At 43.7% G+C, this 27,442-nt stretch overlaps 1 protein-coding gene across 1 annotated transcript in view; it reads left to right on the top strand.

The window, feature by feature from the left end:
* LOC109622669 (pyrokinin-1 receptor-like) overlaps positions 1 to 27,442 on the top strand; it is a 339,959-nt gene that overhangs the window by 304,794 nt on the left and 7,723 nt on the right. Inside the window, exons 5-7 of the mRNA XM_062860304.1 lie at positions 9,618 to 9,903; positions 9,990 to 10,204; positions 27,121 to 27,437. Coding sequence (XP_062716288.1) covers positions 9,618 to 9,903; positions 9,990 to 10,204; positions 27,121 to 27,437 — 818 coding nt within the window. The remainder of the gene's footprint in view (positions 1 to 9,617; positions 9,904 to 9,989; positions 10,205 to 27,120; positions 27,438 to 27,442) is intronic.

The following is a 27,442-nucleotide window of genomic DNA, read 5'->3' as shown; positions in this document are numbered from 1 at the left end:
CATTTCATTTGCTGCACAATATTATCCTGGAAATGTGCCCGTCCCATTCCCACTCTCCCGCTCCGGTGGGCTGATCCAATCGTCCATAACTGCACGTGCAATGTGGAAACTCGTACATGCATCAACAGATGCTACACGCAGAACTCGATGTACACAGCGCAACGAGTAACTTTCACGCAGCGACCGAAAAGACAAAAGAATTTTCACGCAGATTTGTGTAACACTGGATCAACACAGAAAATGTGCTGCTCCGGTGTTACACAAATCTGCGTGAAAATTCTTTTGTCTTTTCGGTCGCTGCGTGAAAGTTACTCGTGTGCTGTGTTGTTTCATTTAAGGGTGTAAGCTACATTATCTCTCTCTCTCTCTCTCTCTCTCTCTCTCTCTCTTCTTGGCGTAACGTCCTCGCTGGGACAAAGCCTGCTTCTCAGCTTAGTGTTCTATGAGCACTTCCATAGTTATTAACTGAGAGCTTCCTTTGCCAATGACCATTTTGCATGTGTGTATCGTGTGGCAGGCACGAAGATACTCTATGCCCAAGGAAGTCAAGGAAATTTCCTTTACGAAAAGATCCTGGACCGACCGGGAATCGAACCCGTCACCCTCAGCATGGTCATGCTGAATACCCGTGCGTTTACCGCCTCGGCTATATAGCTACATTATACGCGCTGCAAATGACTTTGTGGGTTATCCCTAGTCCGCCCTAGCCGTTTCAATTTGGGCATTTGGGTAGTGCCCTGCACTAAGCACCTACACGGGAATGGGTTCTTTTTTATCAGCAACATAACTTATTCAGACCTGGCCACATAATAAATGGCCTAGCTCTGCTCTGGGAGCCGCGTTTTCCATAGAGGTGTACGGTTCCATGTTTGGGTTATCACCACCGGGAAGAGTTATGATTTCGAGCAACCAGCGAAAGCGTCGAAATGGCACCATTACCCTACTATGGGAGGAATGACACACGGAAAAGCTTGCGGCCCTTTGGCAAAAAGAGTATAAAAATGTGATAAAGTGAAATTTATATGATATTTCGGGTAATTGATTATTGTACTCCATGCCGGCGCGGCAGGAGGTGGACCATATGCCTACGTATTTAACGGTGCACAGTGAAAAAGGGTCCTTATAGAAGATGCTGTTAGCGCACGGAATTCAACAAATTATGCTGAAGGTGACGGGTTCGATTCCCGATCGTTCCAGGAAGTTTTCGTAAAGGAAATTTCCTTGACTTCCTTGGGTAGAGAGTATCGTCGTTCCTGCCACACTATGTACACATACGAAATGGTCATTAACAGAGGAAGCTCTCTATTAATAACTGTGGAAGTGCTTATAGAACCAAGCTTTGCCGAAATGGGAACGTTACACCAAGAAGAAAATGAAGATGTGTACGTGAACATCAATAGGAAATTACGAGGAAGTCATTAAGTGCACGTGTTTCGGATTGTATGGCATGAAAATGGGTTTCGATCGTAGTTAATTAAGGACTGTTCAATTTATAAAACGGACAACTTGCTTGTGCGAAATCATTTTTATTTTTCAATCAAATCATTATCAGTTTTTTGCATAACTTTCTATAGCTATTCTCAAATGTAGGAAAAATATATCATTAAGCAAAATGTTCTTTATTATGTAACTGCAGCGGTTTTCGTAAAACATCAATAAAAACCCATTTCTCAAAATTCGACATAACTTTCCACATACTTAACATGCACATTTTCATGAAGTTTTCAATGTATTGGAATCTTATACTATTCTACTAAAGGTAAAGCTCAATAGTTGGTCAGTAATGCACCAAGCAGTCTCCAGCTTGATGTAATAAGTTGCCTTATTTTCATAGGAATTATTTGAAAATGTTCCGTACAAGAGCCATCCTAATCGGTTCAGCCGTTTGTGAGTTTTGTTGCCTGAAAGGAATTTCAAATTCATTTTTATATATAGATAGATATAGATACTCCAATGGATAACTGATTACGCTTATAGATCAGATGGCTCTATTCCAAGGAGTTCTCGGATACTCTTAAACTTTGTCTACGTGTCGTACCGTTTATCCCGAAGCTGCTTTTGCTCCTCAATTAATTGATTTTTTCGGTTGTTTTTAACGTTGGTTGAAGTTACGTTTAGATCGGACAACCGTGATTGAACATAATGAATTACCTACATCGGCTGTTTTCCTACTCTCCGCATTTACCAATGTGGCGCTAGCTTCTATGCGCGAAAAATCGCTAAAAGTAAATCGCAAAAAAAATGTAGAGTAAGGTGGGGCAAAAGTTCGACCCTAGTTGAAAATTCAATTATTTTCAAGAAATCGAAGCAGATAAAAATAAATGAATACCGTGTGGTGATTCTACCATCCATGAGCTAAAATTTTGCTGAAAAAAGTTACGCCAAATGTCTTTTCAATTTTGAGTTACAACACTTTTTGTATGTGTGTGTCTAATTCGAACTCTTGCCCCACCAGTGGGGCAAAAGTTCGAATCTAGTGTTTGTGGTATTCCGCTATCCGTAGCACACTATTTCGACACTTTGATAATTGGAATACCTAAAACCAATAAATATTTGATGTTGAAACTGGAATACACTTTAAAGTTCGATCTGGATTTTACCCAAATCAGGGTTAAATTTACTTCACCAAAAATTAGTAGTTTTCCGCCAAATTCAGATAAAACAACATTTTTTTTCAACTTCGATCGAATTTTCTCACTAATTCCATCATTTTTAGAGATAATATGTACATTTTGCAGAATTTTAGGGTTTTACCTAAAGTTGTCACATGACTCGAACTCTTGCCCCACAATTCGAACTTTTGCCCCACTATGTGTGAAATATGATTTCCAAAACTTTTCTGAAAAAAGTTATACATGCTAAAGCATCTTCAAAATATGCCTAGTTACGCCCCAAAATAAAATATCGAATTTGATTTCATTACAATTCCATTCCATGCGTTGGAAGGACCGTCGCATATTACAATTTTTTTATCAAAAACCAACATTTTGTCATAACTTTTCGAAATATTGATCAATTTTCATAATTTTAGGAGTGAAAGACTCTTTTTCAAAAAGGCATCGAACAACCTTGACACCCGAAAGATATCATTTGAATTAAACTCAAAAACTTCAAAAGAAACTCTTGCCCCACTCGAACTTTTGCCCCACTTTACTCTATGGCGAATAGCATCTAAAGGCAAATTTATCGAAGTGGAATACATTATTCGAAAAAAATATTTGGTAGTGGTTGTGCACAATGGTGACCACTATTAAACCTACCAATTATTTTTTCAGGAAAAGCATTCTATTTCAAGTAATTCAAGTTTAGATGCTTTTCACCATACAAAATTAAATTGTTTTACTCCTGCTGATCAACTGTGGCTGCGTGCAAAGCGGGTAGTCCATTGTGCCAGTTTAGTGCCGTGGACATCGTTGCGATTCAGGAAATTACGAAAATACAAAGTTATTTTGCTACGTATCTCTTTAGCAGTAACTGCCATTCCTGATCGGCAATGGAAAGAGATAGAACTTGCCGAAAATGCTCCAAAAGTGTCGACTCTACTACCGAACTATTCACAGTTTGCGAAGGAGATTGCGCGGGACTTTATCACGCTAACTGTGTTGGACTAAGCGAAGAAGATGTGTGCACCCTCTCGTTGAACATCATTTGGATGTGCGATATCTGTATCGATAAGTTCCGGAGAGTGAGAGACGGTATCTCATCTGATCCTACAAGCAAACCAACGAACGCAAAAACGATTGCAGAAGAAGTGAAAGAGTTAAAATCAACTGTGACGGGAATTCTCGAAATGCTGTCGAAAGCTACACCACCGGCTCCAGCAGTCTTCTCGAGTCGTGTTTCGCTGCTTCATTCGACACCCATCGCATCGTCCGAACTACACAACAAAACCGATATGAATGCCCCACACACGCAGAGTAATGAGAAGCTGTGCACTGCAGATGACGACGACGACTTCTCATTGTTTGTCACTAATATTGATGAAAGTGCAACCGAACGGGATACACATGTGATGGTCTCTCGAGCAATAGGTACTCCGCAACCCGAGCGCATCGATGTAGTAAAATTGACTTCCAAATGGAATCGTTGCAGAAAACCCGATTTTATTTCTTTCAAAGTTGTCATTGATAAGGGATGGAAAACACGAGCTATGGATCCGGGTATATGGCCAAAAAATGTCAAAATAAGAGAATTTGTTAACCATCACAATGAAACGTGGAAGCCTCATTGTCAATGAATTTGAATGTTACTAGTTATTTTGTCACACATAGTTTTGTCTCTTCTGAATGTAAATGAAATTTTATGATGTTAACTGTGTAGAATGTGATTTGTATGTGTAGGTTTGATTTTTATTTCTGAAAATAGGAAAATTTATGATGATTTTTAAATGTAATAGTTTTTTTTTGCAATAATTGTTTGTAGTTCGTATGTTTTAAATGTACTTTTGTATCCATAGTTTTAAGTTATTCAATAAGACTTCAAAAGTCAGTTGAATTATGAGTAAATAAACAAAATAAACAAAATAAACTTTTAACCCTTAAACACTCCGTAAAATTGAAACCAAGCCCCATCATGCGACACATCGAACTGTAGCGATTTTTGTAATTTGGTTGACGATTTTTTTGCGAAGGTCAACACTGGATAAATTCTACAAAATCGGCCCAAAATTCAAGATGGAAGCGTAATATTAAAGATGGCAGCTCAAAATTCAAGATGTCGGCTGTTTAATAGAGTTTTAGGCTCTAATAAAAGCATGCAATATGGGGTATATTTGATAGGGGGAAGATGTGTGGAGCATGCATGAGCATGAGCATGAGCATGAGCATAGATGACCGCACAATTCGTAGTTGCTACACTGCAAAATATTTTTGCTGGTAATCAGCAAACTTTGCTGATTTTTGGCGTGCTGATCGTATTCAGCAATACAAATTACTGAATATCAGCAATGATTTTTCTACTTGCTGAACCATCCAGCAATTTTGACAGTTGATCAGCAAAGTTGTGCTGAAATTCAGCAAAAATGTTGCTGAAATTCAGCAATTTCTTTTGCTGATTTTTGGCGTGCTGGAAGCATTTCAAAAATTTTGGTGTGTACTCCGTGATTGACCAGAGCAATCGAATAGCACAGGGAACCAATGAATAGGGCTTGGGACTAGCTTACTATTCTCAATGTACACAGTTCGAGAGCTCTCAGCTTTAATAAGGTCAATAACGGCGCCGGCCACGTCCTTACGGTCATCGAGGAAGGGAGGGAATGTTAGTAAGACAAACGTTGTTAAAAAGACCGCGAATCGCTGCATCTCCACGTTTGTCTCAGGAAGGAATTTTTGTTAGTAGGGTAAGGTACATTGTCAGTCCGGGAGTCACCTATGGTTGGTGATATGATTTGACAATGGATCAATATACACAAACCGCCGTTAACAACCGACCACTTTTCGACGCAAAAACTAGCCAAAAAGAAAATTCTATCGCGCGTCTCCACTCCACTAGGGAGCAGAAACCTTTAGTCTATTCCACACAGAAATACACTGAACGCGACTCACTTGTCGGCGCCCGGGTTTTTTTTTCTCTCGACCGGCGAGCCCGAACTAACACTTTTCACTCTTTTGTGTAAATGCAAAAAATGAAAGAAAATATTTATTATCAATTAAAAGTGTATTGAGAACTAGCGCTGACGGAAAGCGAAAAATTCGGAACCGACTCGATCCACGACGCGTCAACCACGTTGATTTTATTATTTCTCGTTCACACTGCAGCGCGATGAGAAGTGAAAATCCGGAACCGACTCGACCCACGACGCGTCCACCGCGCACTGAATTCAACCGCGTCGATTTTATTCTTTCTCGTTTACACTGCAGCGCGATGGGAAGCGAAAAATTCGGAACCGACTCGACCCACGACGCGTCCACCGCACACTCGGGGGGAAGATGTGTGGATTCCAAAAATGGTGGCCAGAATCTCCAAGATGGCGGCTCCTGAATCAAGATGGCGGTTGTTCAATAGTGTTTAAGGCTCTTAAACCATGCAATATGGGTATATTTGATACAGGGAAGATGTCTGGAGTCCAAAACTGCCAACTAACATATCTAAGATGGTGGCTCCAAATTCAAGATGGCGTCTGTTTAATGGAGTTTTAGGCTCTAAAACCATGTAATATGGGTAGTATGGAGAATATGTCTGGAGTCCAAAAATGGCGGCCAGAATATCCAAGATGGCGATCTAAAATCTAAGATGGCGTCCCAAATTTCAAGATGGTGGCTCTTCCATGGTGTTTTCGGCCAATAAATCACTCAATATGGATAAATTTGGTATCGGGAGGATTTCTGGAGTCCAAAAAGAGCAACCAGAATAACCAAGATGGCGGTACAATATCCAAGATGGCGGCTGATTAAGTTCCTCCTTAAATTTTCTTCTATTATTCTATGGAACCCCCTGGGATCCCAGTAAGAGAAGAACCAGCCTCGGGCTGAAAATCTCTCTTATAAAGATACCTACCTACCCCTGGGATCCCCTTGACAAGCGCCTCTTGGAACTTCCTGAAACCTCCTGGGCCTGGGATCCGCCTGAACCCCCCTTCCTGAATCCATGAACAGCCGCTGGAACCCCCAAAAGAGTTCCTGAGACCCTCTGATGCGCCACTGAGACCTTCTGGTACCTCCCGATACACCCTGAAACCCTTTGGAATGGCCATGAGACCTCAAGGTACATATCTGAAGCGCCCCAGAGTTCCCCTGAAATCCCCCTGCGACCCTCTGAAACCTCTGAGTCGCTCCTGAGACCACTGGAACGTCCCTGAGACCCCTGGAACGTTCCTGAGTCTCTTTGAAGTGCCTCTGAGGCCCCCTGAAACCCCAACACATTCTCTGAAAAAAAAAATCTCCAGGGATATCTTCAGATATATCTCTAGGTATTTTTTTTCCTAGAAATTACTCCTGCGGTTGGAAAGACCTTTCAGTTATGTGTATTTTTTTTTCACGAACTCCCCCCGAGAATTCTTCAGGATTTTCTTTAAAGATTCTATTGAAAAATATTGCAGGAATGTTCTCAGGAATTCCTTTCGAAGTTCATTTATGTTTTTCCAGTGATTCCAGGAGGTATTTCTCCAGAAATACCTGCAGAAATTCATATAGATATTCCTTTAGAAGTTCCTCCAGATATTCCTCCATGTATATCCCCCAGAAATTCAGCCAGGATTTAAACCAAGTATTTCTTTAGGAAATATTACTTCCTTAGAATTCGTTTAGAATTCGTTCTTAAGAAATAATGCCTTGAAACTTCAACAGAAATGTCTTTGGAAATGTCTCATGAGATTTTTTTGGAATCTTTATAGGAGTTCAAACATTTCTCCAGACAATCTTCCAGGCATTCCTTTAAAAATACGTTCACCGATTCCCCAGGGAATTGTTTTAGAGTATTCTCCATGAGTTTTGGTAATGGATTTCTTCAGATTTTTTTTCTAAATATTTAGGAATTCCTACAAGGGTTTTTCCAGGTATTTTTTCAACAACTTTCAGATATTCCTCTAGGAATTTTTAAAGAACATCTCCAGGGATTTCAACATAAAAAAGATAGAAGATTTATTATATTTATTTATAGAATTCCCATCAGAAGTTCCTCCACGGATTCATTTTTAAAACTGCTTCAGGAATCTCCTCAGAAATATCTCCTAAGAGTCCTTCAGTAGTTTAAGGACTTCTTCATGAATATCAGCAAGTAAACAAGCATTTCTTCAGACATTTTTTCATGATTTTCATCTAAAAGATCATTCAGATATTTTTTGTAATTTCAGCCTTTCTTTTGGAAATTCTTCCGAAGGGTTTTTTTTTTCAGAAGTGCCATAAGAAATTTCGTCAGGGGTAACTAAGAAATCTGTAGAAGGTTACCCTTTGGATTTTTTTTACGGTTCCTTCAGAAATATCTCCTGAGGTTCTTTCGGAGATGCCTTCAGAAGTTCTTTCAGATTTTTACAGAAATAGTCTATGAAATTACATAAAGAATTGCATTTCCTGTACGAAACCTTAAAAAAATGTCTAAAGCAGTTCGTGCAGAAATTGCAGTCAAAGATACTGGAGGAATTCTTGAATGAATCTCTCATGAAAATTCTAGAGGGATTTTCTTGCAAAATGACTGAAAGGTATTTGTGGACAAAAATCCCGGTAGATGTTTCTGAAGTAATCCTTAGATCCAAGAGATTTCGAAGTAAAATTTAGCATCAGAAATTGAAATCACATCTGAAAGAATTCATAAAGGAATTACCAAAATATATTTCCAATGAAATTTAATTTTTGAAGTGAAAAAAATCCTGGAAAACTGGAAATTGCTTTGCAGTAATTTCAAGAAAAATTTCTTGAAGTATTCTTGGAGAAGGTTTCAATACATCCCAATAGAAGTTTATGATGCAACCTCCGGCGGAATATCCCATGATTTTTTGGGAAACCCAACGGGAAGAGCTTCTAAATCTAAAAGAATCTCCTGCGATTTTTCTTGAGAAATTTTTGAAGAAATGCCTGGGAGAATCCCAGACGAATTCCTGAATAGAACTTTGGAGGAATTTACAGAGAAAATCCTGGAGCAATTTCTCGAGGAACTCCAACATAAATTTAAAGAAATTTTGGGATGAATAGCTGGAGGAATCTCTGCTCTGGATCTGGCTCTGGCTCTGGCTCTGGCTCTGGTTCTGGCTCTGGCTCTGGCTCTGGCTCTGGCTCTGGCTCTGGCTCTGGCTCTGGCTCTGGCTCTGGCTCTGGCTCTGGCTCTGGCTCTGGCTCTGGCTCTGGCTCTGGCTCTGGCTCTGGCTCTGGCTCTGGCTCTGGCTCTGGCTCTGGCTCTGGCTCTGGCTCTGGCTCTGGCTCTGGCTCTGGCTCTGGCTCTGGCTCTGGCTCTGGCTCTGGCTCTGGCTCTGGCTCTGGCTCTGGCTCTGGCTCTGGCTCTGGCTCTGGCTCTGGCTCTGGCTCTGGCTCTGGCTCTGGCTCTGGCTCTGGCTCTGGCTCTGGCTCTGGCTCTGGCTCTGGCTCTGGCTCTGGCTCTGGCTCTGGCTCTGGCTCTGGCTCTGGCTCTGGCTCTGGCTCTGGCTCTGGCTCTGGCTCTGGCTCTGGCTCTGGCTCTGGCTCTGGCTCTGGCTCTGGCTCTGGCTCTGGCTCTGGCTCTGGCTCTGGCTCTGGCTCTGGCTCTGGCTCTGGATCTGGCTCTGGATCTGGCTCTGGCTCTGGCTCTGGCTCTGCTCTGGCTCTGGCTCTGGCTCTGGCTCTGGCTCTGGCTCTGGCTCTGGCTCTGGCTCTGGCTCTGGCTCTGGCTCTGGCTCTGGCTCTGGCTCTGGCTCTGGCTCTGGCTCTGGCTCTGGCTCTGGCTCTGGCTCTGGCTCTGGCTCTGGCTCTGGCTCTGGCTCTGGCTCTGGCTCTGGCTCTGGCTCTGGCTCTGGCTCTGGCTCTGGCTCTGGATCTGGCTCTGGATCTGGCTCTGGCTCTGGCTCTGGCTCTGGCTCTGGCTCTGGCTCTGGCTCTGGCCAGCCAGAAGAAGCCAAAAAAAGGAAGCCACGTGCTCCGAACTTTCCTGAATAAATTTCCACTTTACCATTTTCACTCAAACGCATTTCTATCTCATCTCTTTCGCATATACAGATCAAAAACCGTCACTTCGAGCACGCGTTCGAGGTGTCCAGCTTTCTGTTCTTCGTCGGTCCGATGACGGTCATCGCCGTGCTGTACGTGCTGATCGGGATCAAGCTTCGCAAGAGCAAACTGCTACAGGGCGTCAAGCGACAGGGGGTCGGTGCCGGCGGCGGAGGTGGTGGCAGTTGGAAAAGCACCGGTGCCAACGGCGGTGGCCATCACCACAGCGGCGGAGTGACCACCTACGCCGGGTTCCGTTCCGTCAGCGGCCAGACGCGGGTGATACGAATGCTCGGTATGTATGGTCTACATTTAAGACTCACCTATTTGAAGTAAAACAGATTCAACAGTCGATGTCCTATCCTTCCTGTCTCCTTCCAGTGGCCGTGGTGGCAACGTTCTTTTTCTGCTGGGCACCGTTCCACGCCCAACGACTGATGGCCGTGTATGGGGCCGTGACCAACACGGACAATGAGTTTTTCTTCCAGGTATACACCTACCTGACGTACATATCCGGCATACTGTACTTTCTGTCCACGTGCATTAACCCGCTGCTGTACCATATCATGAGTCACAAGTTTCGGGACGCTTCCAGGGTAAGTTTAGACGGGGTTAATGCGGTGCAGCTGCGCATGAAAAAGTGTGAAATCGTCCGGAATTTAATTATAACAGCGTAAAAAGTTTCATTAAAATTCCTTTCAATGTGTCATAGTGACGGGTTCAAAGGATGCGTTTCGCGCGTTGTATCATCTTGTGTCAATCAGAGCAATTAATTGCTGCAGAGAACAAACGGTCATAAATTACTAGAAATTGAGGGTAGAGAAGAGGTGGCAGTAAAATTTACAGGGTGGTGTTTGGTACTTGAACATTTTTAACGATGGAATCTCATTTCATGATGTTCTGCAATGCTTTAGTAGAGCTTATCTGAAACTTTAAATGCAAAATGTTTATCATTCCAGAACACCAAAATCAGTGTAAAGCTCCATCCAACTTAAGTGCTTCATGATAATAGGATTCTAGTCAACTGTACATAATAATGCAGTTACACTCCCTAATCACCTATGATACGAATCATTTGCCCCATTGTCATGGCCATATGAATGAAATTTGTTTACAACAGTACCTATCGATGCGTTAAATGGTGATAATGAATAAATTATATACTCGAGCGATTTCAACTACAATGAACTCTACTCAACTCGATATTATAATCCTTACAATCAAGTGAGGGTGTATATCGTGTTAGAGAAGTAAACTGTTTAAAGTTAGGTATAATTTAGTTGGGCACCATATGGCACCACTTCAGAGGTTATCGATAAATAAGAGTTCACTGTACTGTACTGTACGAAAAGCAGCTTACAATTTACTAGGAACGATGTTGCACACACCGACCACACCATGTCGAATTTATCCAACGTTTCCGCGAAAAGCCCACGGTTACAGTTCATTAAAAATTTGTCATATTTCATCTTTCCCAAAAGCGATTTACTCTACGTCTACACCGTCGCTTTCCCCTCATACATATCATCAAGCGCCCATGGACATAAGTGCGTAATCATTTGCAGAATTTTTACTCATCCGTAATGTGTGAAATACCTCGTTGATAGCATGCGGCCACCCTACGTTACAACGTCGCAACGGTGTGTCGCTTACCAAATCTGGTATGAGTTGTATTAACTCACCTAGTAATGATGGCGCCTTTCTCGTGCCTTTGAAATTCCATTTCTACAAAATTCAAGTCTCATGTTGATGGATATCGGAGGTGGAATCTCAGGTAAAATATTATTTCCTGGACACCCATTATGAACACCACCCCCGGCGAAGACTGGCGCTTGAACCTAGCTATCCAGCTGTAGTTGAAAGAAATACCAATGCAGAACCCGTAGCTTCCAGGAAGGTAAGCCCAGTTCCCTGGGTTAGTGGGTTGATGACAGGTCCTGCAAGCCAGCCGTAAAAAACAAGCACCGAAAAATCAACAAGAGAAGAATGCGAACCGATACCAATGGCGTCGACCACAGCGACGAACAGAGACTTGCGATTGGAAACTCGGTACGTGGAATTGCAGATCACTCAGCTTCATCGGGAACACCCGCATACTCGCCGATCTACTGAAGGATCGCGGGTTCAGAATCGTAGCGCTGCAGGAGATGTGTTGGACCAGATCTATGGTACGAACGTTTAGAGATAATCATACCATCTGCCATACGGCCCTTTTGCGACTTCGTAAGTCGATTGATGATGCCAAGCAAAATCACGAAAATCTCGTGAAAGCTGTGGCAGCTGCGGAACCGGCTAAAGCAAGGGATACGAAGTCTACCCAAACTAAGGCCTTCGCTTTCGCCGGCAGTCCCAAAAGTGCGGCGGATGCGATGTCTTGTCGTGACAAGCAATCGCAGAAGCGAGTGAGGCAGCCGTCAGGTGATGAGCTGTCTGGCGGCACCCGTAAGGCTAGACGGGTAGTAACCCCGAAGGTCGGCAGTAATGCCGGCAAGTCAGACCCCAGCCAGGCGTCCCGGAAAGCTGGGAAGGGTGGGCCTGAAAAGGCTGGCCCGTTCCGGTTGGAAGGAAACGGGGGGTTGCGTCCGATGATAGGCCCTCAGGTACCACAGGTTAGAGCGAGCCAAGCGGAGGACCTTCCTTGGACGAAGGTGGAGCGGAAGCGGAAGAAGAAGAAAAATCTGCAGGTGGAGGTTCCTAGGGACGCCAAACCGCGACGGCGTAATAGAGCAGGTGCCAAGCGCGACAAAGGCGACGCGCTCGTCATCAAGACGGAATTTGCGATGCGGAGCGACGCCAAACTCGACGACCTCAGAGCCGATGTGCGCAGTATTAGACGTACTCGTACGGGCGAGATGATTATCGAGCTAAAACGCGACAAGTAGCGAAAGGGCGCCGCCTACAAACGGTTGGCGGAAGAAGTCCTGGGCGAAGGTGTGGAGGTGAGGGCTCTGACGGCGGAGGCGACTCTGAAGGTGAGAGACCTGAACAAGTCAACAGACGCCGAGGATCTCGTCATGGCACTGGGGCAATAGTGCGAGGTACAAGTGGCCGCTGCAGCCATTCGGCTACGGAAGGGCCCGGCAGGGACGCAGGTAGCCTTGATTCAGCTACCTGTGGCGGACGCGAATAGGTCCGTTAAAATAGGGAAGTTAAAGGTGTGCTGGTCAGTTTGCCATCTGACCATGCATGAGCCACCGAGTGCTTGCTTCCGGTGCTTTGAACCAGGGCACAATTCGTGGGACCGTAAAGGCCCTGACAGGAGCAAGTTGTGTAGGAGATGCGGTAGCGAAGGCCATAAGGTACAAGGCTGCATGAACAATAGACACTCAACGCAACGGGTGGCCCAAGGTGCCCGGCCTTCAAGAAAGCCGCAGGGAACAACCCAAGTAACACACTTGTCACCGAAGAGTCACGGCAGCGCAGGTTTTTGTTGCGCAGAAGTCACTGTGGCTTACTTCTAACAAATAAATACTTACTGGCTAGGGGTAAGTCACAGTGACTTCTGCGCAACAAAAACCTGCGCTGCCGTGACTCTTCGGTGACAAGTGTGTTACTTGGGAAATCACAGTGCAGGTAACGCAGCTGAACCTGAACCACTGTGATGCGGCTCAGCAACTGCTTTGTCAGGCAGTTTCTGAGTGGAAGTCGGATATCGCCATCATAGCAGAACCTTACCGTGTACCCGCCGGCAACGGCAATTGGGTCGCGGATGGGTCCGGTGAAATGGCGGCGATATGGACGACGGGTAAATACCCCATCCAGGAGTTGGTGTCTACTACCTATGAGCGCTTCGTGGTCGCCAAAGTAAACGGGGTCTTCTTCTGTAGCTGTTATGCGCCTCCGCGTTGGTCGATCGTGCAGTTCACGCAGATGCTTCACTGTATGACGACCGTGCTGACAGGGCGAAGGCCGGTGGTAATAGCGGGTGATTTCAATGCCTGGGCCGTGGAATGGGGAAGCCATTTACGAACCAGCGGGGTCAGATCCTGCTTGAAACACTGCACTGGCCATACTAGATTTCGACCTGGCTAATGTCGGTACCAAGAGTATTTTTATTCGGAACAGTGCGGAGTCGATTACTGACGTTACTTTTTATAGTCCTGGCCTAACAAGTAGTTCGAACTGTAGAGTAGACGATAGCTACACTCACAGCGATAACCTGGCGGTTCGCTACAGTACCGACTACAACAACAGCAGGCAGCGGGTAGAGGAAGAGGCGTCTAGGCCAAGGCCAAGCCCTCGAAGGTGGAAGACATCATACTTCGACACAGGGGTATATAGGGAGGCGCTCGGTGACGACCCGGGAGCGGTGCTCTCACGTGCGTGCATTACGACCATGCCTAGGCGAGTCGACCCTAGAGATGGGAGGCCACCGGTTTACTGGTGGACTCAAGCGATTGCGGACCTGCGCTGCGCCTGCCTACAGGCTAGGCGATCACGATCTGAAATAAAGCGAAACGAATGGCTGGTGGTGTTCACCGCTGCAAAAACCGCGCTGAAGACCGAGATAAGGGTAAGCTAAAAGACCTGCTTCGAGGGTCTCTGTCAGAGTGCCAATGTGAACTCGTGGGGTGATGCCTACAGGATCGTCATGGCCAAGACGGGAGGTGTAATGGATCCTAGAGAGCAATCTCCAGAAATGTTAGAGGGGATCATCGATTCTAGTCCGCGCCATGATCCAAGTCCTTCGCCTCCTTTCGTAGGACAGCCGGGGACCGGGGCTGGCGATGAGGAGAGAGAGTCCCTTAGCGTAGGTTAAGCCCCAGGTCCGGACGGAGTTCCGAACCTGGCCTTAAAAGTAGCTATTGCAGAGGCTCCCGAGATGTTCAGGTCTGCTATGCAGAAATGCCTGGTTCTGTTGCCAAAGGCGGGGAAACCACCCATAGACCCATCGGCATATAGACCAATATGCTTGATCGACATGGTGGGGAAGGTACTCAAAAAGATCATCCTCAATAGAATGTTGAGGCGCACCGAGGGTGCAAATGGTCTCTTGAGTAGTCAGCACGGCTTCCGAAATGGGAGGTCGACCGTAGACGCTATTCTGTCGATTACAAAAACCGCCCGGACCGCACTCGAGCGTAAGAGAAGAGGGATTCGCTACTGTGCTAATAGCGCCAGCTGGTCTGCTATTACCGATGCTCTCTTGCGTCTGGGTATACCGGAGTACCTGCACAAGATTCTCGAAAGTTACTTTTAGAATCGAGTACTAGTTTATGACACGGAGGTGGGTCGGAAGTGCTTTCACATAACCTCAGGAGTCCCGCAAGGTTCCATCCTGGGTCCGGTGTTATGGAATGTCATGTACGACGAGGTGTTGAGGTTAGAGCACCGACGAACCGACGTGACAGTGGTGATTCAAAAGTGTCCCCCCCCCCCAAATTTAACGGTCGACCATCGAAGCGAGCGATAGCTTCTGTCAAATCAGCGCAGACGCGAACCGTTTCCCATATGAACACACGGGGGTTCGGGGTCGAGCTATCAAATCATCGCGAGCCGTTACAGAGGTGGCGATAGTGTTCGGCTATTTTTCATCATGGCGTCGTGGACAACAAATTTGAATTTATTTGTTCTAGCTGTCACGTCGGTTCGTCGGTGGTTAGAGTACCCAGTGGGAGTGGAGATTGTCGGATTTGCCGACGACATTACGCTCGAAGTCTACGGTGAAACGATCGAGGAGGTGAAGTTGACTACCGACCACTCGATCAAGGTTGTAGAGGCGTGGATGCGGTCCAGGAAACTGGAGCTGGCTCACCACAAAACAGAGGTGACGGTTGTTAACAACCGAAAGTCGGAGCAGCAGACGGAGATCAATGTAGGAGAGTGCACTATCCTGGCAAAGCGCTCCGTCAAATACTTGGGCGTGATGATCGACGATAAGCTTACCTTCGGTAGCCACGTCGATTATGCCTGTGAAAGAGCCTCCACAGCTATTGCGGCACTGTCCCGGATGATGTCCAATAGCTCTGCGGTGTACACCAGTAAGCGCAAGCTTCTGGCTAGTGTTGCTACGTCCATACTTAGGTATGGCGGCCCGGCGCGGGGCACCGCTCTAAGTACCAAATGCTACCGACGGAAGCTGGAAAGCACTTACAAGCTTATGTGCCTGAGGGTTGCAAGCGCGTACCGTACCGTGTCACACGACGCTCTCTGCGTCATTACTGGTATGGTGCCTATCAGCATTCTTATCAGTGAGGACATGGAGTGCTTCGAAATGCGCGGCACAAGAGGCATACGCAGGACTGCCAGGATGGCCTCTATGGTCAAATGGCAGCGAGCGTGGGGCAGTTCTACCAAAGGAAGGTGGACCCATAGGTTGATACCTAGGGTAGATAGTTGGATTAATAGACGCCTTGGGGAAGTTACATTCCACATGACACAGGTCCTTTCAGGTCATGATTGCTTCCGACAGTATCTACACCGTTTCGGGCATGCGGATTCTCCCGAATGTCCAGTGTTCAATGGCTTAGAGGGAATGGCGGAACAAGTTTTATTCGTGTGCCCGTGTTGTCGCACAATACGTGACCGCATGCTTGCCACATGCGGGGAGGACACAACTCTGGACAATTTGGCCCAGAGGATGTGTAGGGATGCGTTTGGCTGGAACGCCGGTTATCACCCATATCGTTGTTGCAGGCTACGCAGCTTACCTCGAGGGTGCGATGTTCACTACCCCCTCTCAGAAGCAATGCCTTCTTAGTGATTCCGATGGGTTTGGCGACCATAAGAATGTTGTTTAGTGAGTCGAGGACGGTCGCTTCTCCAGAGGCACGATACCCGGGTACTTGTTCAAGATTCTTGGAAACTATTTCCAGAGCTTGAATGTAAAACAATTCTTGTCAAAATGACGTCTGATCACCATCACATCGAGGCTCAGATGTTTGGTATCAATACACCATACCGACCATTAACCTAAATATCATTGAATTGTTATGAGTGCTATTATTTCGACTTAATAAGTAATAGACAACGTAAACTTGGAAGGTAAAACGGTAAAACTATTTGAAAATATTAGCAGGGTGACGCGAATGTGTGTTATTACAGTATAACTCGTTAGATTATTAGCAGATTGATGACACTAACTATAATGACAGTATAATACTATCGGAGCACTGTCGTGACCAATCAGCGAATATTCGCTATATATCGATAAAATCATAATTTGGTTATATACTGTCCGTCCATATTTCCACCAGACAGGATTGGTGGCCTAATGGCTACCGCTTCTGATTCGTGTCTAACTGCCCGGATAAAAACTAACCATATGGTGTTTGGTGAAAATCATTCCTGCACCATATAGTGTACCAGCTACAATAAAATGTATTGTAATGGAATGGTTCGCTAAAAGCTTCGCACATTGTAGCTACTATATAGTTACATCCGATCTTTATGTAACAATATATTATATTGTTTTTTTACGTTTGAACCTTTCACTTTTCCGAAATATTATTTTTCCAAGAATTTTAAATTATTTTTTCCGAGCTTTGTTTTGTTGATGTTGTAGGTTAACCCGGAAAGACAGGTCAGATTACCGTAAATCAGTGGATGAGTTCAACACTATTCTTTCTGTATTTGCATTTAGGGGAATTTTCTCCCCTTCTCTCGAACTTGCCTTCGACCACAACCGAATCAAATGCAATTGACGAAATTTATGTTTGACGTAGAGCCATCTTTAACATATAGAATGAACTGGACACTGACACGACTTCTAATATAGGTTTGTCTGCGGGTTCGCTTTTTAACCTAACTTATATTTGAATCGAACATGACAGTTTTCTCATGAGTTGTTATGTTTTTCAAACTTTAGTCAAACTGGAGCCTCAATATTGCAATTACGGTTAAGCACGCTGTAATGTTCTTATGTACCTCGTCACCCACTTCATACAACTACATTAGTGGTTTAACAACACTTAGCGCGCTCGGCATAGTTCCATCATGCCGCTGAAAGTGTTGCCACAAATAATGCTTAGTTTGCAAAACCCAGTTATCTGCCTGGTGGGGCAAATGTAGTGGCATACGTGGTACCGCGCATAACTTGCAAACGGAGGGTCCGATTTGGATCGTCTTAGTTTTGTTCTGTTAGTTTTCACCCAAGGAAGGTTTATGAGCCATAAAACATGGAAAAATTTAAAGTTTTTGAAAATTGATCTTCCATCCATTTTGACCTTTGTCTTGGCTATTCATTTTGAACTTTGTCTTGGCTAGAAATTTGAAACGTCAAAAACACAGTAGGCAAAACAAAGTTTGCCGGGTACAGCTAGTGTAATATAAAAGAATACAACATAACAAAAGAGAACCATTCCAAAATCATTTGATTAAATGTATAATCAGTAGTGAAATTACAATTAAAAACAATATATTTACGGTACATTTTATTGTATGAAGCCATACATGTACCATACAATGTACTGTATGTTTAAACCCACGTATCAGTATTTAGAACAATTCATTTACAATAAAATGTATGGTTTTGCAAAAAAATATATATGGAGAAAAATATGTTTTTATATTGTTACGATACTTAACAACCTGTATAATATATTGTAAAAATCTTATTTACAATTCACTGTATGATGTCTACATTACATCTTATTGTTTTTGTATTTTTATTTTTACAGTGGTGTCTATTGTAAAAATATGGTTCTAAATAGAACTGTTAAAATACAACTTTCGGTTTTTCTACTGTATTTTTTTATTTGGGTGATCCTGGTATTGACCCCTGGTCCAACTCTGTCCTCCTCCTACTATGTTTCTCTTTGAATATGACTGTAAGAATGTGAGATGCTGTTACAGTAAAAATAATTGTTGTTATGGGTCTGGAAATTTACTTTATTTTCTAGGGCCTTGAGCCAGTATCTTCGAGTCTGCATAAATACGAACTCAAGAATGGTCGATTGACGGAGACAGCTCTCAGTTTATCACCGTGAGTGTGGGAAATATAGAAGGAAGGTTTATAAGCTTTAAAGCGACGACTCCACAACCCTTCTTATTCCAGGCCAATGCAATAATGTGTGATGAAAATCACCCCATAAGCGAGGACGACAACATCCCCCATTATCCGCATATTTTCGGACGTTATGGATCCATGGCTGAGGGCTGCTGCCGCTTTCTGATTTATGAGTCAATCTGCTATCAATTCTACTTCGTTGCGTTGGTTAGGCCAGCCTCAGTAGTATAGCGGTGGTGTTGTAAGGGGCTGTTCATAAACCATGTAGACTTTTTGAGGGAGGGGGTTCTGGCCAAAGTCTATGCTCCATACAAATTTCAAAATTTTTGTATGAACGAAAGTTTACGAGGGGGAGGGGGGGGTGGTCTGAGATGGTCAAAATTTGGTCTACGTGGTTTATGAACAGCCCCTAACGTGCGCCGCGCCAGACAACGCCATCCTTTCCGGTACCTAACTATTTATATGGGGTGGTGACACAGATAAGGAAGGAAAAATGTCGAATGAAGCTCCCATAAAAAGTTAATTCGCGCAGGGGCGTTAAATCGAGAAAATGTTATAAGTGGGCTCGTGTTGATAAACTGTTATCTATATGGGACCTAAAATAGTAGATGTATAGTTTTGGAATGAACAAAAGTAGTTATGAGATAAGAATCGACATCTTTTCTACAAACTTCATAAAATATTTTTGCACGTACAAAATAGAGCATGTCGTTACACGGCATTGTTGTGAGCGAAATTTGGAGAATGAAAACCAGATGTCCAACCTGTCAGAACATTACGTCCACAATCCGCATGAATGATGCTGTCAGCGACGGATTAAATTAACATTTTCCCACCAATCTCCCTGCTTAACCATGCGGCGTGTGATCGAAAACAAATTGCTGTAGATTAAAATGTATTCCAATCTACCGGGGGAAGACGTAATTCGATTGTTTTTTAATTCGTTGTACCTATATCCCCACCATGGTCATTCTACTACACCTTCGATAATGCCATTCAGAAGCTTAAATTATACTTTCACGATGCAGCTGTATGATCTGGAATTTGAATAATCCTGGATAACAACAAGCCCTACCCACCGTAGCCGGGTGTCCGTCTGGCTGCGGCCACCTTCTGGATGCTAGATTCGCCGTTGAGTATAGCGAGCACGTGTGTTCTTAGCAAGGTTCGCTCGAAAACTCCGCGAGAACTCGATACCTCGAAAGCTCTGGAACCGATGAACAAGAACAGGTGATTCACGGCATTTCTGGACGATTTGTCGTACGGTAAAGATCTGGTCCGTTATCGACCGGCCCTCGATTAAGCCTGCTTGATGACTTCCTACACAATCATTCCTTTAAGGTGACAGAAAACGAAAGATTGACTGGGATAACACTTTGTAAGCAGCATTCATAACAGTGATCGCTCTGAAGTTCTCGCGTTCCAAGTGGTCGCCTTTCTTGAAAATAGAGCAGATAACCCCTTCCAGCTACTCCTCCGGTAGATTTTCGGTTTCCCAGATCCTGACTATTAACCGATGTAGACAAGTTGTCAAGTCCATCTTGATGAGTTCAGCAACGATACCATGATGCTGCTCTGTTGATTTTAAGCTGCCAAATGGCATCCTTGACTTCCCTCAACGTGGGAGTTGGATCATTTCTGTCCTCTGTACTGGCGTAGACGTTGCCATCGTTTCTTTTGCTCCCCGAGCTAATGTTATCTACGTTGTTCAGATGCGCATCGGAGCTTAGCTTCCACCTTTCAATCACCTTACGTGCGTCCGTCAAGATGTTCCCGTCCTTATCCCTGCATATCTCAGCTCGTAACGTGAAGCCATTGTGGGAGGCGTTCACCTTCTGGTTGAACTTCCGTGTTTCTTACGAACGGCACTGCTCTGTTTATGTCGTTCCATATTCTTCTGTCGAGTTCCATGCTGCAGCATTAACGGCCGCGCTGCATACTTCTCATCTAAAATCGATCTGCACTCCTCTTCAAACCATTCGTTCCTTCCATCCCGTTCCACGTACCCGGCTGAAGGTGCTCTCGGCGCCGTTGTTGATGATCGCTTTTACTTCACAACAACAGTCCTCTAGAGTAGCCTTATCGAGAACGCCCTCGTCTCGCAATGCTGTCTCGAGATTCTGCACTTATGCTGAGGAGGCATCCGGTTGCTCAGTCGGTCTAGGTTGTACCGTGGCGGTTGTCGATACTGAACGTTGTTGATGACGAGAAGTTTTGGGCGCTGTTTGACCATTGCCAGATAGTAGCACGATAGGTCCTGACGACGACATGCACGAGACCTATACTATGCTCGAGGAGGAGAATTAAGAATGAGGTTTATACTAACACAGTCCTAGGCCTCTATGTTCTATCAAGTGGTGGGTTCTATGATTGTATAGGAGTATCCGAGCACTCCCTGGAGTTAAGGCCATCTGATCTACAAGCGTAATCAGTGATCTATTTGAGTATTATGTTTCCAGTTCAAAACCGAATTAGCGACATTTTTTCTTTGACTTCCGCTGCTTTTGCCTTGCGTTAAACACAATGTCGGAAGTGGGGCGCTGTATTGTACACCTGGTGCTCTATACAGCGCCCCACTTCCGACATTGTGTTTAACGCAAGGCAAAATCAGCGGAAGTCAAAGAAAAAATGTCGCTAATTCGGTTTTGAACTGGAAACATAATATTATGAATGAAATTTATGCATAGCCTCATGCAACTATGTGCTGTCAAGTGATGACTTCGTTGTCAGTTTGAGGATCTCCAAGAACTTTCTTGACTATAGGTCATCGGATCTACAAACGTATTTAGTTTTTTTTTAAGACACGGACACATTTAATGCATTCCAGTCAGCTATTTGCTCTTTGAAGGAAGCACGACACTAGACAACGGACTAGCATGCAACGCCCAGTGGCACAGCTGAAAACTTTTCCTGACAGCTGCGGCGGAAATCGAACCCGCGCTCCTCAGCACGATGCGACTGAAGGCTTTGTGACCTTAGCCGCACGACCACGAAGCCACACAGCGTTGTGCCACATTGAGTTGTCTCTAAGAGATTTACGACTAAGGTTCATATACTCACACAACCTCAGGTAACTAAGATCTACCAAGTTTTGAGTTCGAAGAATCTTTAAGGGTCTCCAAGAACTCCATTGAGTATAGGTCATCGAATCTACGAGAGCTACCAGTTATATCTAAGAGAATTATGAATGAGGTTTATACTCACACAGCCCCAGGCATCTATGTTCTATCAAGTGGTGGGTTCTATGATGGTATAGTAGAATCCGAGCACTCCCTGGAGTTAAGGCCATCTGATCTACAACTGTAATCAGTGATCTATTGAAATATTATGAATGAAATTTATGCTGGCATAAGCTCATGCAACTATGTGCTGTCAAGTGGTGAGTTCGTTGTCAGTTTGAGGATCTCCATGAACTTCCTTGAGTATAGGTCATCGGATCTACTAAAGTATTTGGTTGTCTCTAGGAGTTTTACGACTAAGGTTCATACCCAAGCAACACGACTTGTTGCTAATCCAGTAACAGAAACCTTAGTGCAATTTATTCACTGTCCGTATTACGGACGACAGATCACAATTGCTTCATCTTTGAAACCCAAAAAGCGCAGATTCTGAATTCTTATGCAACATAAACGAGAAGGAATGATAAAAAAGATGGGAAAAGATTTTGTCCAGACTCGAACCATGGACACCAGGAGTATTATCTACTCACCTTACTTACTACACCAAAAGCTCTGTGAGAGAATCGATGCTCAACTCACCATAAAAGCTACTGAAGTTGCTTGTTACTTTATTACACCTTCTTTGTCACAAGTTAGAGAACTGTCAAAATGAAAAGACGCTCAAGTTTTCTGTAACGCATATGGAACCTAATCTGAACAAACAAACCAGAGTTAGATGTTTCATGCATGTCCCAACTAACAATTGCAAGTCACAAACAAGCAAGCTTGCTGAATTGTTGCTTTATAATGGTAATGATAGCTGAACTAAAATTATGCTCTACACATTACTGTTTAAATGATTTTTCAATTGAGAAAGTAGTCAATGTTCGACTTTCCTCATCGATATCAACAATGATAAATTAAAACACTTGTCAAAAGTTTAACAAGAAGTTTATTCGACAAGCATTGATTTCTTAACAAAATAGTTTAACAAAACATTTGTCTGCATCTTCTTAAGCTGATGTATCGATAAGCATATGCTCCTGAACAATATGCTTTTCACTTGTCAAATAAACGCCTTCAGCCCGTCATAGTTTGACACGGAACTTTGTTCGGATTATGGGATAAATCATGTCTAAAACTGTTTAGACAACCAAGTTATTAAAGAACCAATATTTTAAACGAATCACATAAAATAAAACAGAATAGATTTATGTAGTTGATTATCGAGAGCCAAGAGACGTAATCAACGTAAAAATAAGGCAATTATTTATTATTATTAGTCTGTAACAAGATATCTTGTACCTTGATTATTATATTTTTTTATCTTCCGTAGCAGTTCGATTATACGAGACGCTTGGATCGAGGCATATGACATTTCAGTGCTGTCGTGCTTACTAAATATTGTTCCCACAGTCACCTAGATAACCAAACAGCATTCAGAAATCGACACATTTCAAGTATCCCTAAATATCCTTATGCACTATTTATAGAACATAATTTCAAGATTCCAAGACAAAAGCATAAACGGATCTTTGACTGAGCATGAGTAGATAACCTGAACAGATGCTGTGAATGCACCATGTCCAAGACCATACCGCACCACATATTGTCATACATTTGTAAAGATCGATAATTAATAATAAAAATAAAAACCTATCCATATCGCAATCAGTACGTCTGGAAACAATATCTTCAATAAGGACCAACACTTTTTGGCCGCATTCGATACAAATTTGCTCACCGTGCGATAAAAATACTGACAGCGAAATCAGAATGGAAAACACGTGTTTTGGGCTGAACAGCTGTTGACGTTGAGGCGTTGTTCAGTTGATTACCACGTGCTGTGCTAATTCACCACTGCTGAACACAAGTTCAGGAGTGATCATTATTGAGTCATGGGAAGATTATGTTTTGCTTTGGGTGCTGCATCTCACTCTCTCTAGGATGGCGCAGATAGGAAGGCATGCGGCTGGCAATCGACAGGTCTCGAGTTCTAATCCGGATTTAGGTAATTTTATATGTAATTCTTATTTCATAATAGGTGTTCTCAGCATGAGAGCAAATAATTACTCTCGTGAGAGTTCAACATTTTTGCATTTTATTTATTTTCAGTCATTTTTGTCAATGCTGAATAACAACTTTCCTGTACATTTGTAAAACGTTTTGAAACACAAAAAATTAAGTTGGTGCACAACATGATGCTTTATAACTTCTCCAAATTTGTATGAACAAAACCCGAACATAGGTTTTACGTGAAAATAATTCAAATGTTATTCAACATTATGCTGAATTAATTCGTCATAATGGTGCCTATTAAATGAGTGATTGTTAGTTGGGGTTTCATAACACATTTAATGTAAGCTGACTGTATTATCACTTGCGAGCAATATGTAAGCTCCGCCCCCACGAATCGATGTCAAACACGTGGTAATTTGTGATTTCCATGAATCAAAGCCGCAACTTTACGAATTTCGGAGTTTAAATGCAACTCAACTGACAAGATGGAAGTTTCGTGTGCTTCTAGTGCAACTCATTTAGACCAAAGCATAGAAAGCCACAATCTGCATGATGTTGCAGGTGCTGCTTGGGTACCCACACAACCTCAGGTAACTAAGATCTATCAAGTTCGAAGAATCTTTAAGGGTCTCCAAGAACTCCCTTGAGTATAGGTCATTGAATCTACGAGGGCTACTAGTTAAATCTAAGACCATTAAGAGTGAGGTTTATACTCACACAGCCCCAGGCATCTATGTTCTATCAAGTGGTGGGTTCTATGACTGTATAAGAGTATCCGAGCACTCCTTACGAGTTAAGACCATCTGATCTACAACTGTAATCAGTGATCTATTAGAGCATTATGAATGAAATTTATGCTTACACAGCCTCATGTAGCTATGTGCTACCAAGTGGTGAGTTCATTGTCAGTTTGAGGACCTCCAAGAACATTCTTGAGTATAGGTCATCGGATTAACGTATTTGGTTGTCTCTAATAGATTTACGCAATAGAGAAAAAGTTAAATGGGTTTCTATATTCCTCTGAAACCGCTCTGAAGAACATTGAGATGCCTTGAAACGCTTTGAAACGCCTCTAGAACCCCCACGAAATCTTCATGATATTTACCTGAGAGCCTCTGAACCCCCTGAAACAACTCTGAAACCTCCTGAAACGCCCTGAAACGCATTGAAACGCTTTGAAACGCCTCCAAAACCTTCATAAAATCCCATGAGCCTCTGAGGGGGCCTCAGAAATCCTCTTGTAACGCTTTGAAACACCTCTGAAACCCCTATGAAACCTGCGAGAAATTCACCTACGAGCCTCTGAAGTCCCCTGAAACCCTCCCAAAACCTCCTGGGACGCCCTGCAACGCATTGAAAACCCTTGAAACGTCTTGAAACGTTTTGGAACGCTTTGAAACACCTCTTAAACACCTACAAAACCTCCATGAAATTCATCTGAGAACTTCTGAAGCCCCTCAAACCTCTGTGAAATCTCATGAAACGCTCTGAAACGCATTGAAACGCATTGAAACGCATTGAAACGCCTTGAAACGCCTTGAAACGCCTTGAAACGCTCTGAAACGCGTCTGAAATCCCTATGAAGCCTCCATAAAATTTACCTGAGAGCCTCTGAAGCCCCCTAAGTTCAGGGATGGTATACTCAGTGTCAGTGCAAGTGTGCGCGGTTTTAATATAAAAATGAGCTGCACTGTGCACATTTTCAGTGCGAAATGCCATCTCTGCCTAAAACCCCTGTGAAACCTCCTAAAACGCCCTGAAACGCTTTGAAACGCTTTTAAACGATTTGAAACGCCTCTGAAACCCCCATGAAAACTCCATCAAATTCACCTGTGAGCCTCTGAAGCCCCCTTAAGGCCCCCTAAACCTCCTGAAACGCATTGAAATGCCCTGAATCGCTTTGAAATACTTTGAAACGCTTTGCAATGCCTCTAAAATCCCTTTAAAACCTCCGTGAAATTCACCAAAGCATTGAAACGCTTAGAAACGCTTTGAAACGCCCCTGAAACGCTAATGAAACCTCCGTGAAATTCACCTGCGAGCCTCTTAAGCCCTCTTAAACCCTCCTTAAACCTCCTGAAAGGCCATGGAACGTCCTGAAATGCATTCAAACACCTTGAAACGCTTTGGAATGCCTCTGAAACTCCTGTGAAGTTCACCTGAGAGCATATGAAGCCCTCTAAAAGCCCTCCTGAAACGCCCTGCAACGCCTGGAAGCACTCCTGAACCCCCCTTCTCCCATCTAAAAACTCCCTTGAAATCCCTCTGACCATCCCCTCTTCACATCTGAAAACCTTGACCTCCTCCCCTTTGCATCTGCAAGCCACTTGCCCTTCTCAAACTTTTTTGCAACCTCGTACTCCGTTTAGGTAATAATCTGAATCCATGTAGTTAAAAATTCTATTTAGGTAGTCCCGGCTTGTTCCCTAAATGGAGGTTCGGGTATACTGCCTGGAAGAATTTCCAAATATACTTTTTTAGGAGTTTCTGAAAAATAAAACTTCTCGAGGAATTTCAGAAGAATATCAGCGAGAAATTGCTGAATAAACTTTTTCAGAAATTTCTTAAGAAACTTCTGCAGAAATTTCTGAGTTCTCTACTGTGGCAAAAAATCATGAAGAAGTGCCCATAGGAACCTCCGGATAAATTCCTGGAAAAATATGAATGAACTACTAGAAAACTTTTGGAAAGGCTTCTGCAGCAACACTTGAAGGTACTTATGTCTTTAGGCATATCTGCAAGAACTTCTGATTAATTTCAGGACTAATTACTGGAGAAATTTCGGAAGCTGATCCTGTGAGATTTTTTATTAAAACTTCTGGAGGACTGTCTGCAAGAACTTAGGACACAATTTGTGGACAGAAACTCGTAGAATGATTTCTTATGGAACTTTTAGAGGAATCATGGAATGAAATTATTGTAGAGGAATGCCTGAAAAAGACGCCACGCACCATTGCCACCTGCACAAAATTACTGCATATTGTTCCGATCCATGCTTTTCTGCGCTTCAGCAATCACCATCTATGTGAGATACCAAGGAAAGATGTCAAAATAATCATCAGAGATGCTAATGCTGCAAGAAAGTTTCTTCCTACAGTTCCTTGGTACGGAAAGCCTTAATGCCGTTACCAACGAGAATGGTCTGCGGCTTCGCTTCTGCTGAATGAATGGCAATTTCGGATATAATTATCTCGGCAGCTTTAAAACACTTACGGAAATGTATCAAATATTTCATTTTTGACATTTAAATGCTTTCATCTGCCGCCGTTCTAAATGTTTTATGATAATGCCCATGTGATCCCCAAAGCAAACAAACTGACCGGATCTCAAGTAACCTGGTCAAATCCACTTTCATTAATTAAATCATTTCCACTCTCTCTTCTTCCAGCGCACCCTAAAACTGAGCTGCTGCGGCGTCGACGCCAAGCGACCCGATGGCCAAACCCATACGTACAGCGCCCTCTCCCGGTATGGCATAACCGGCAACAATGGCTCCTTCAAAACGAACGCCAATGCTCAATACGGTACGCCAATAACCGCAAACCGCCCCAGCACGGACATGCAGCAGTTCTGCCAGCAGGAATCGGAAATGTCACTTCTCCGGGGCGAACCCGGTCGTGGTCTGAAGTCCGAGGCGCACTGCGTCTCCATCAGTAGTCAATCGACGATCATCACCAACCTAAGCCACAGCGGTACCACGCGATCGTCCT

This window comes from Aedes albopictus, chromosome 1, assembly GCF_035046485.1.
Source record: "Aedes albopictus strain Foshan chromosome 1, AalbF5, whole genome shotgun sequence".
Classification (NCBI taxonomy): Eukaryota; Metazoa; Arthropoda; class Insecta; order Diptera; family Culicidae; genus Aedes; species Aedes albopictus.
This window is presented reverse-complemented; position numbering and strand designations above follow the sequence as displayed.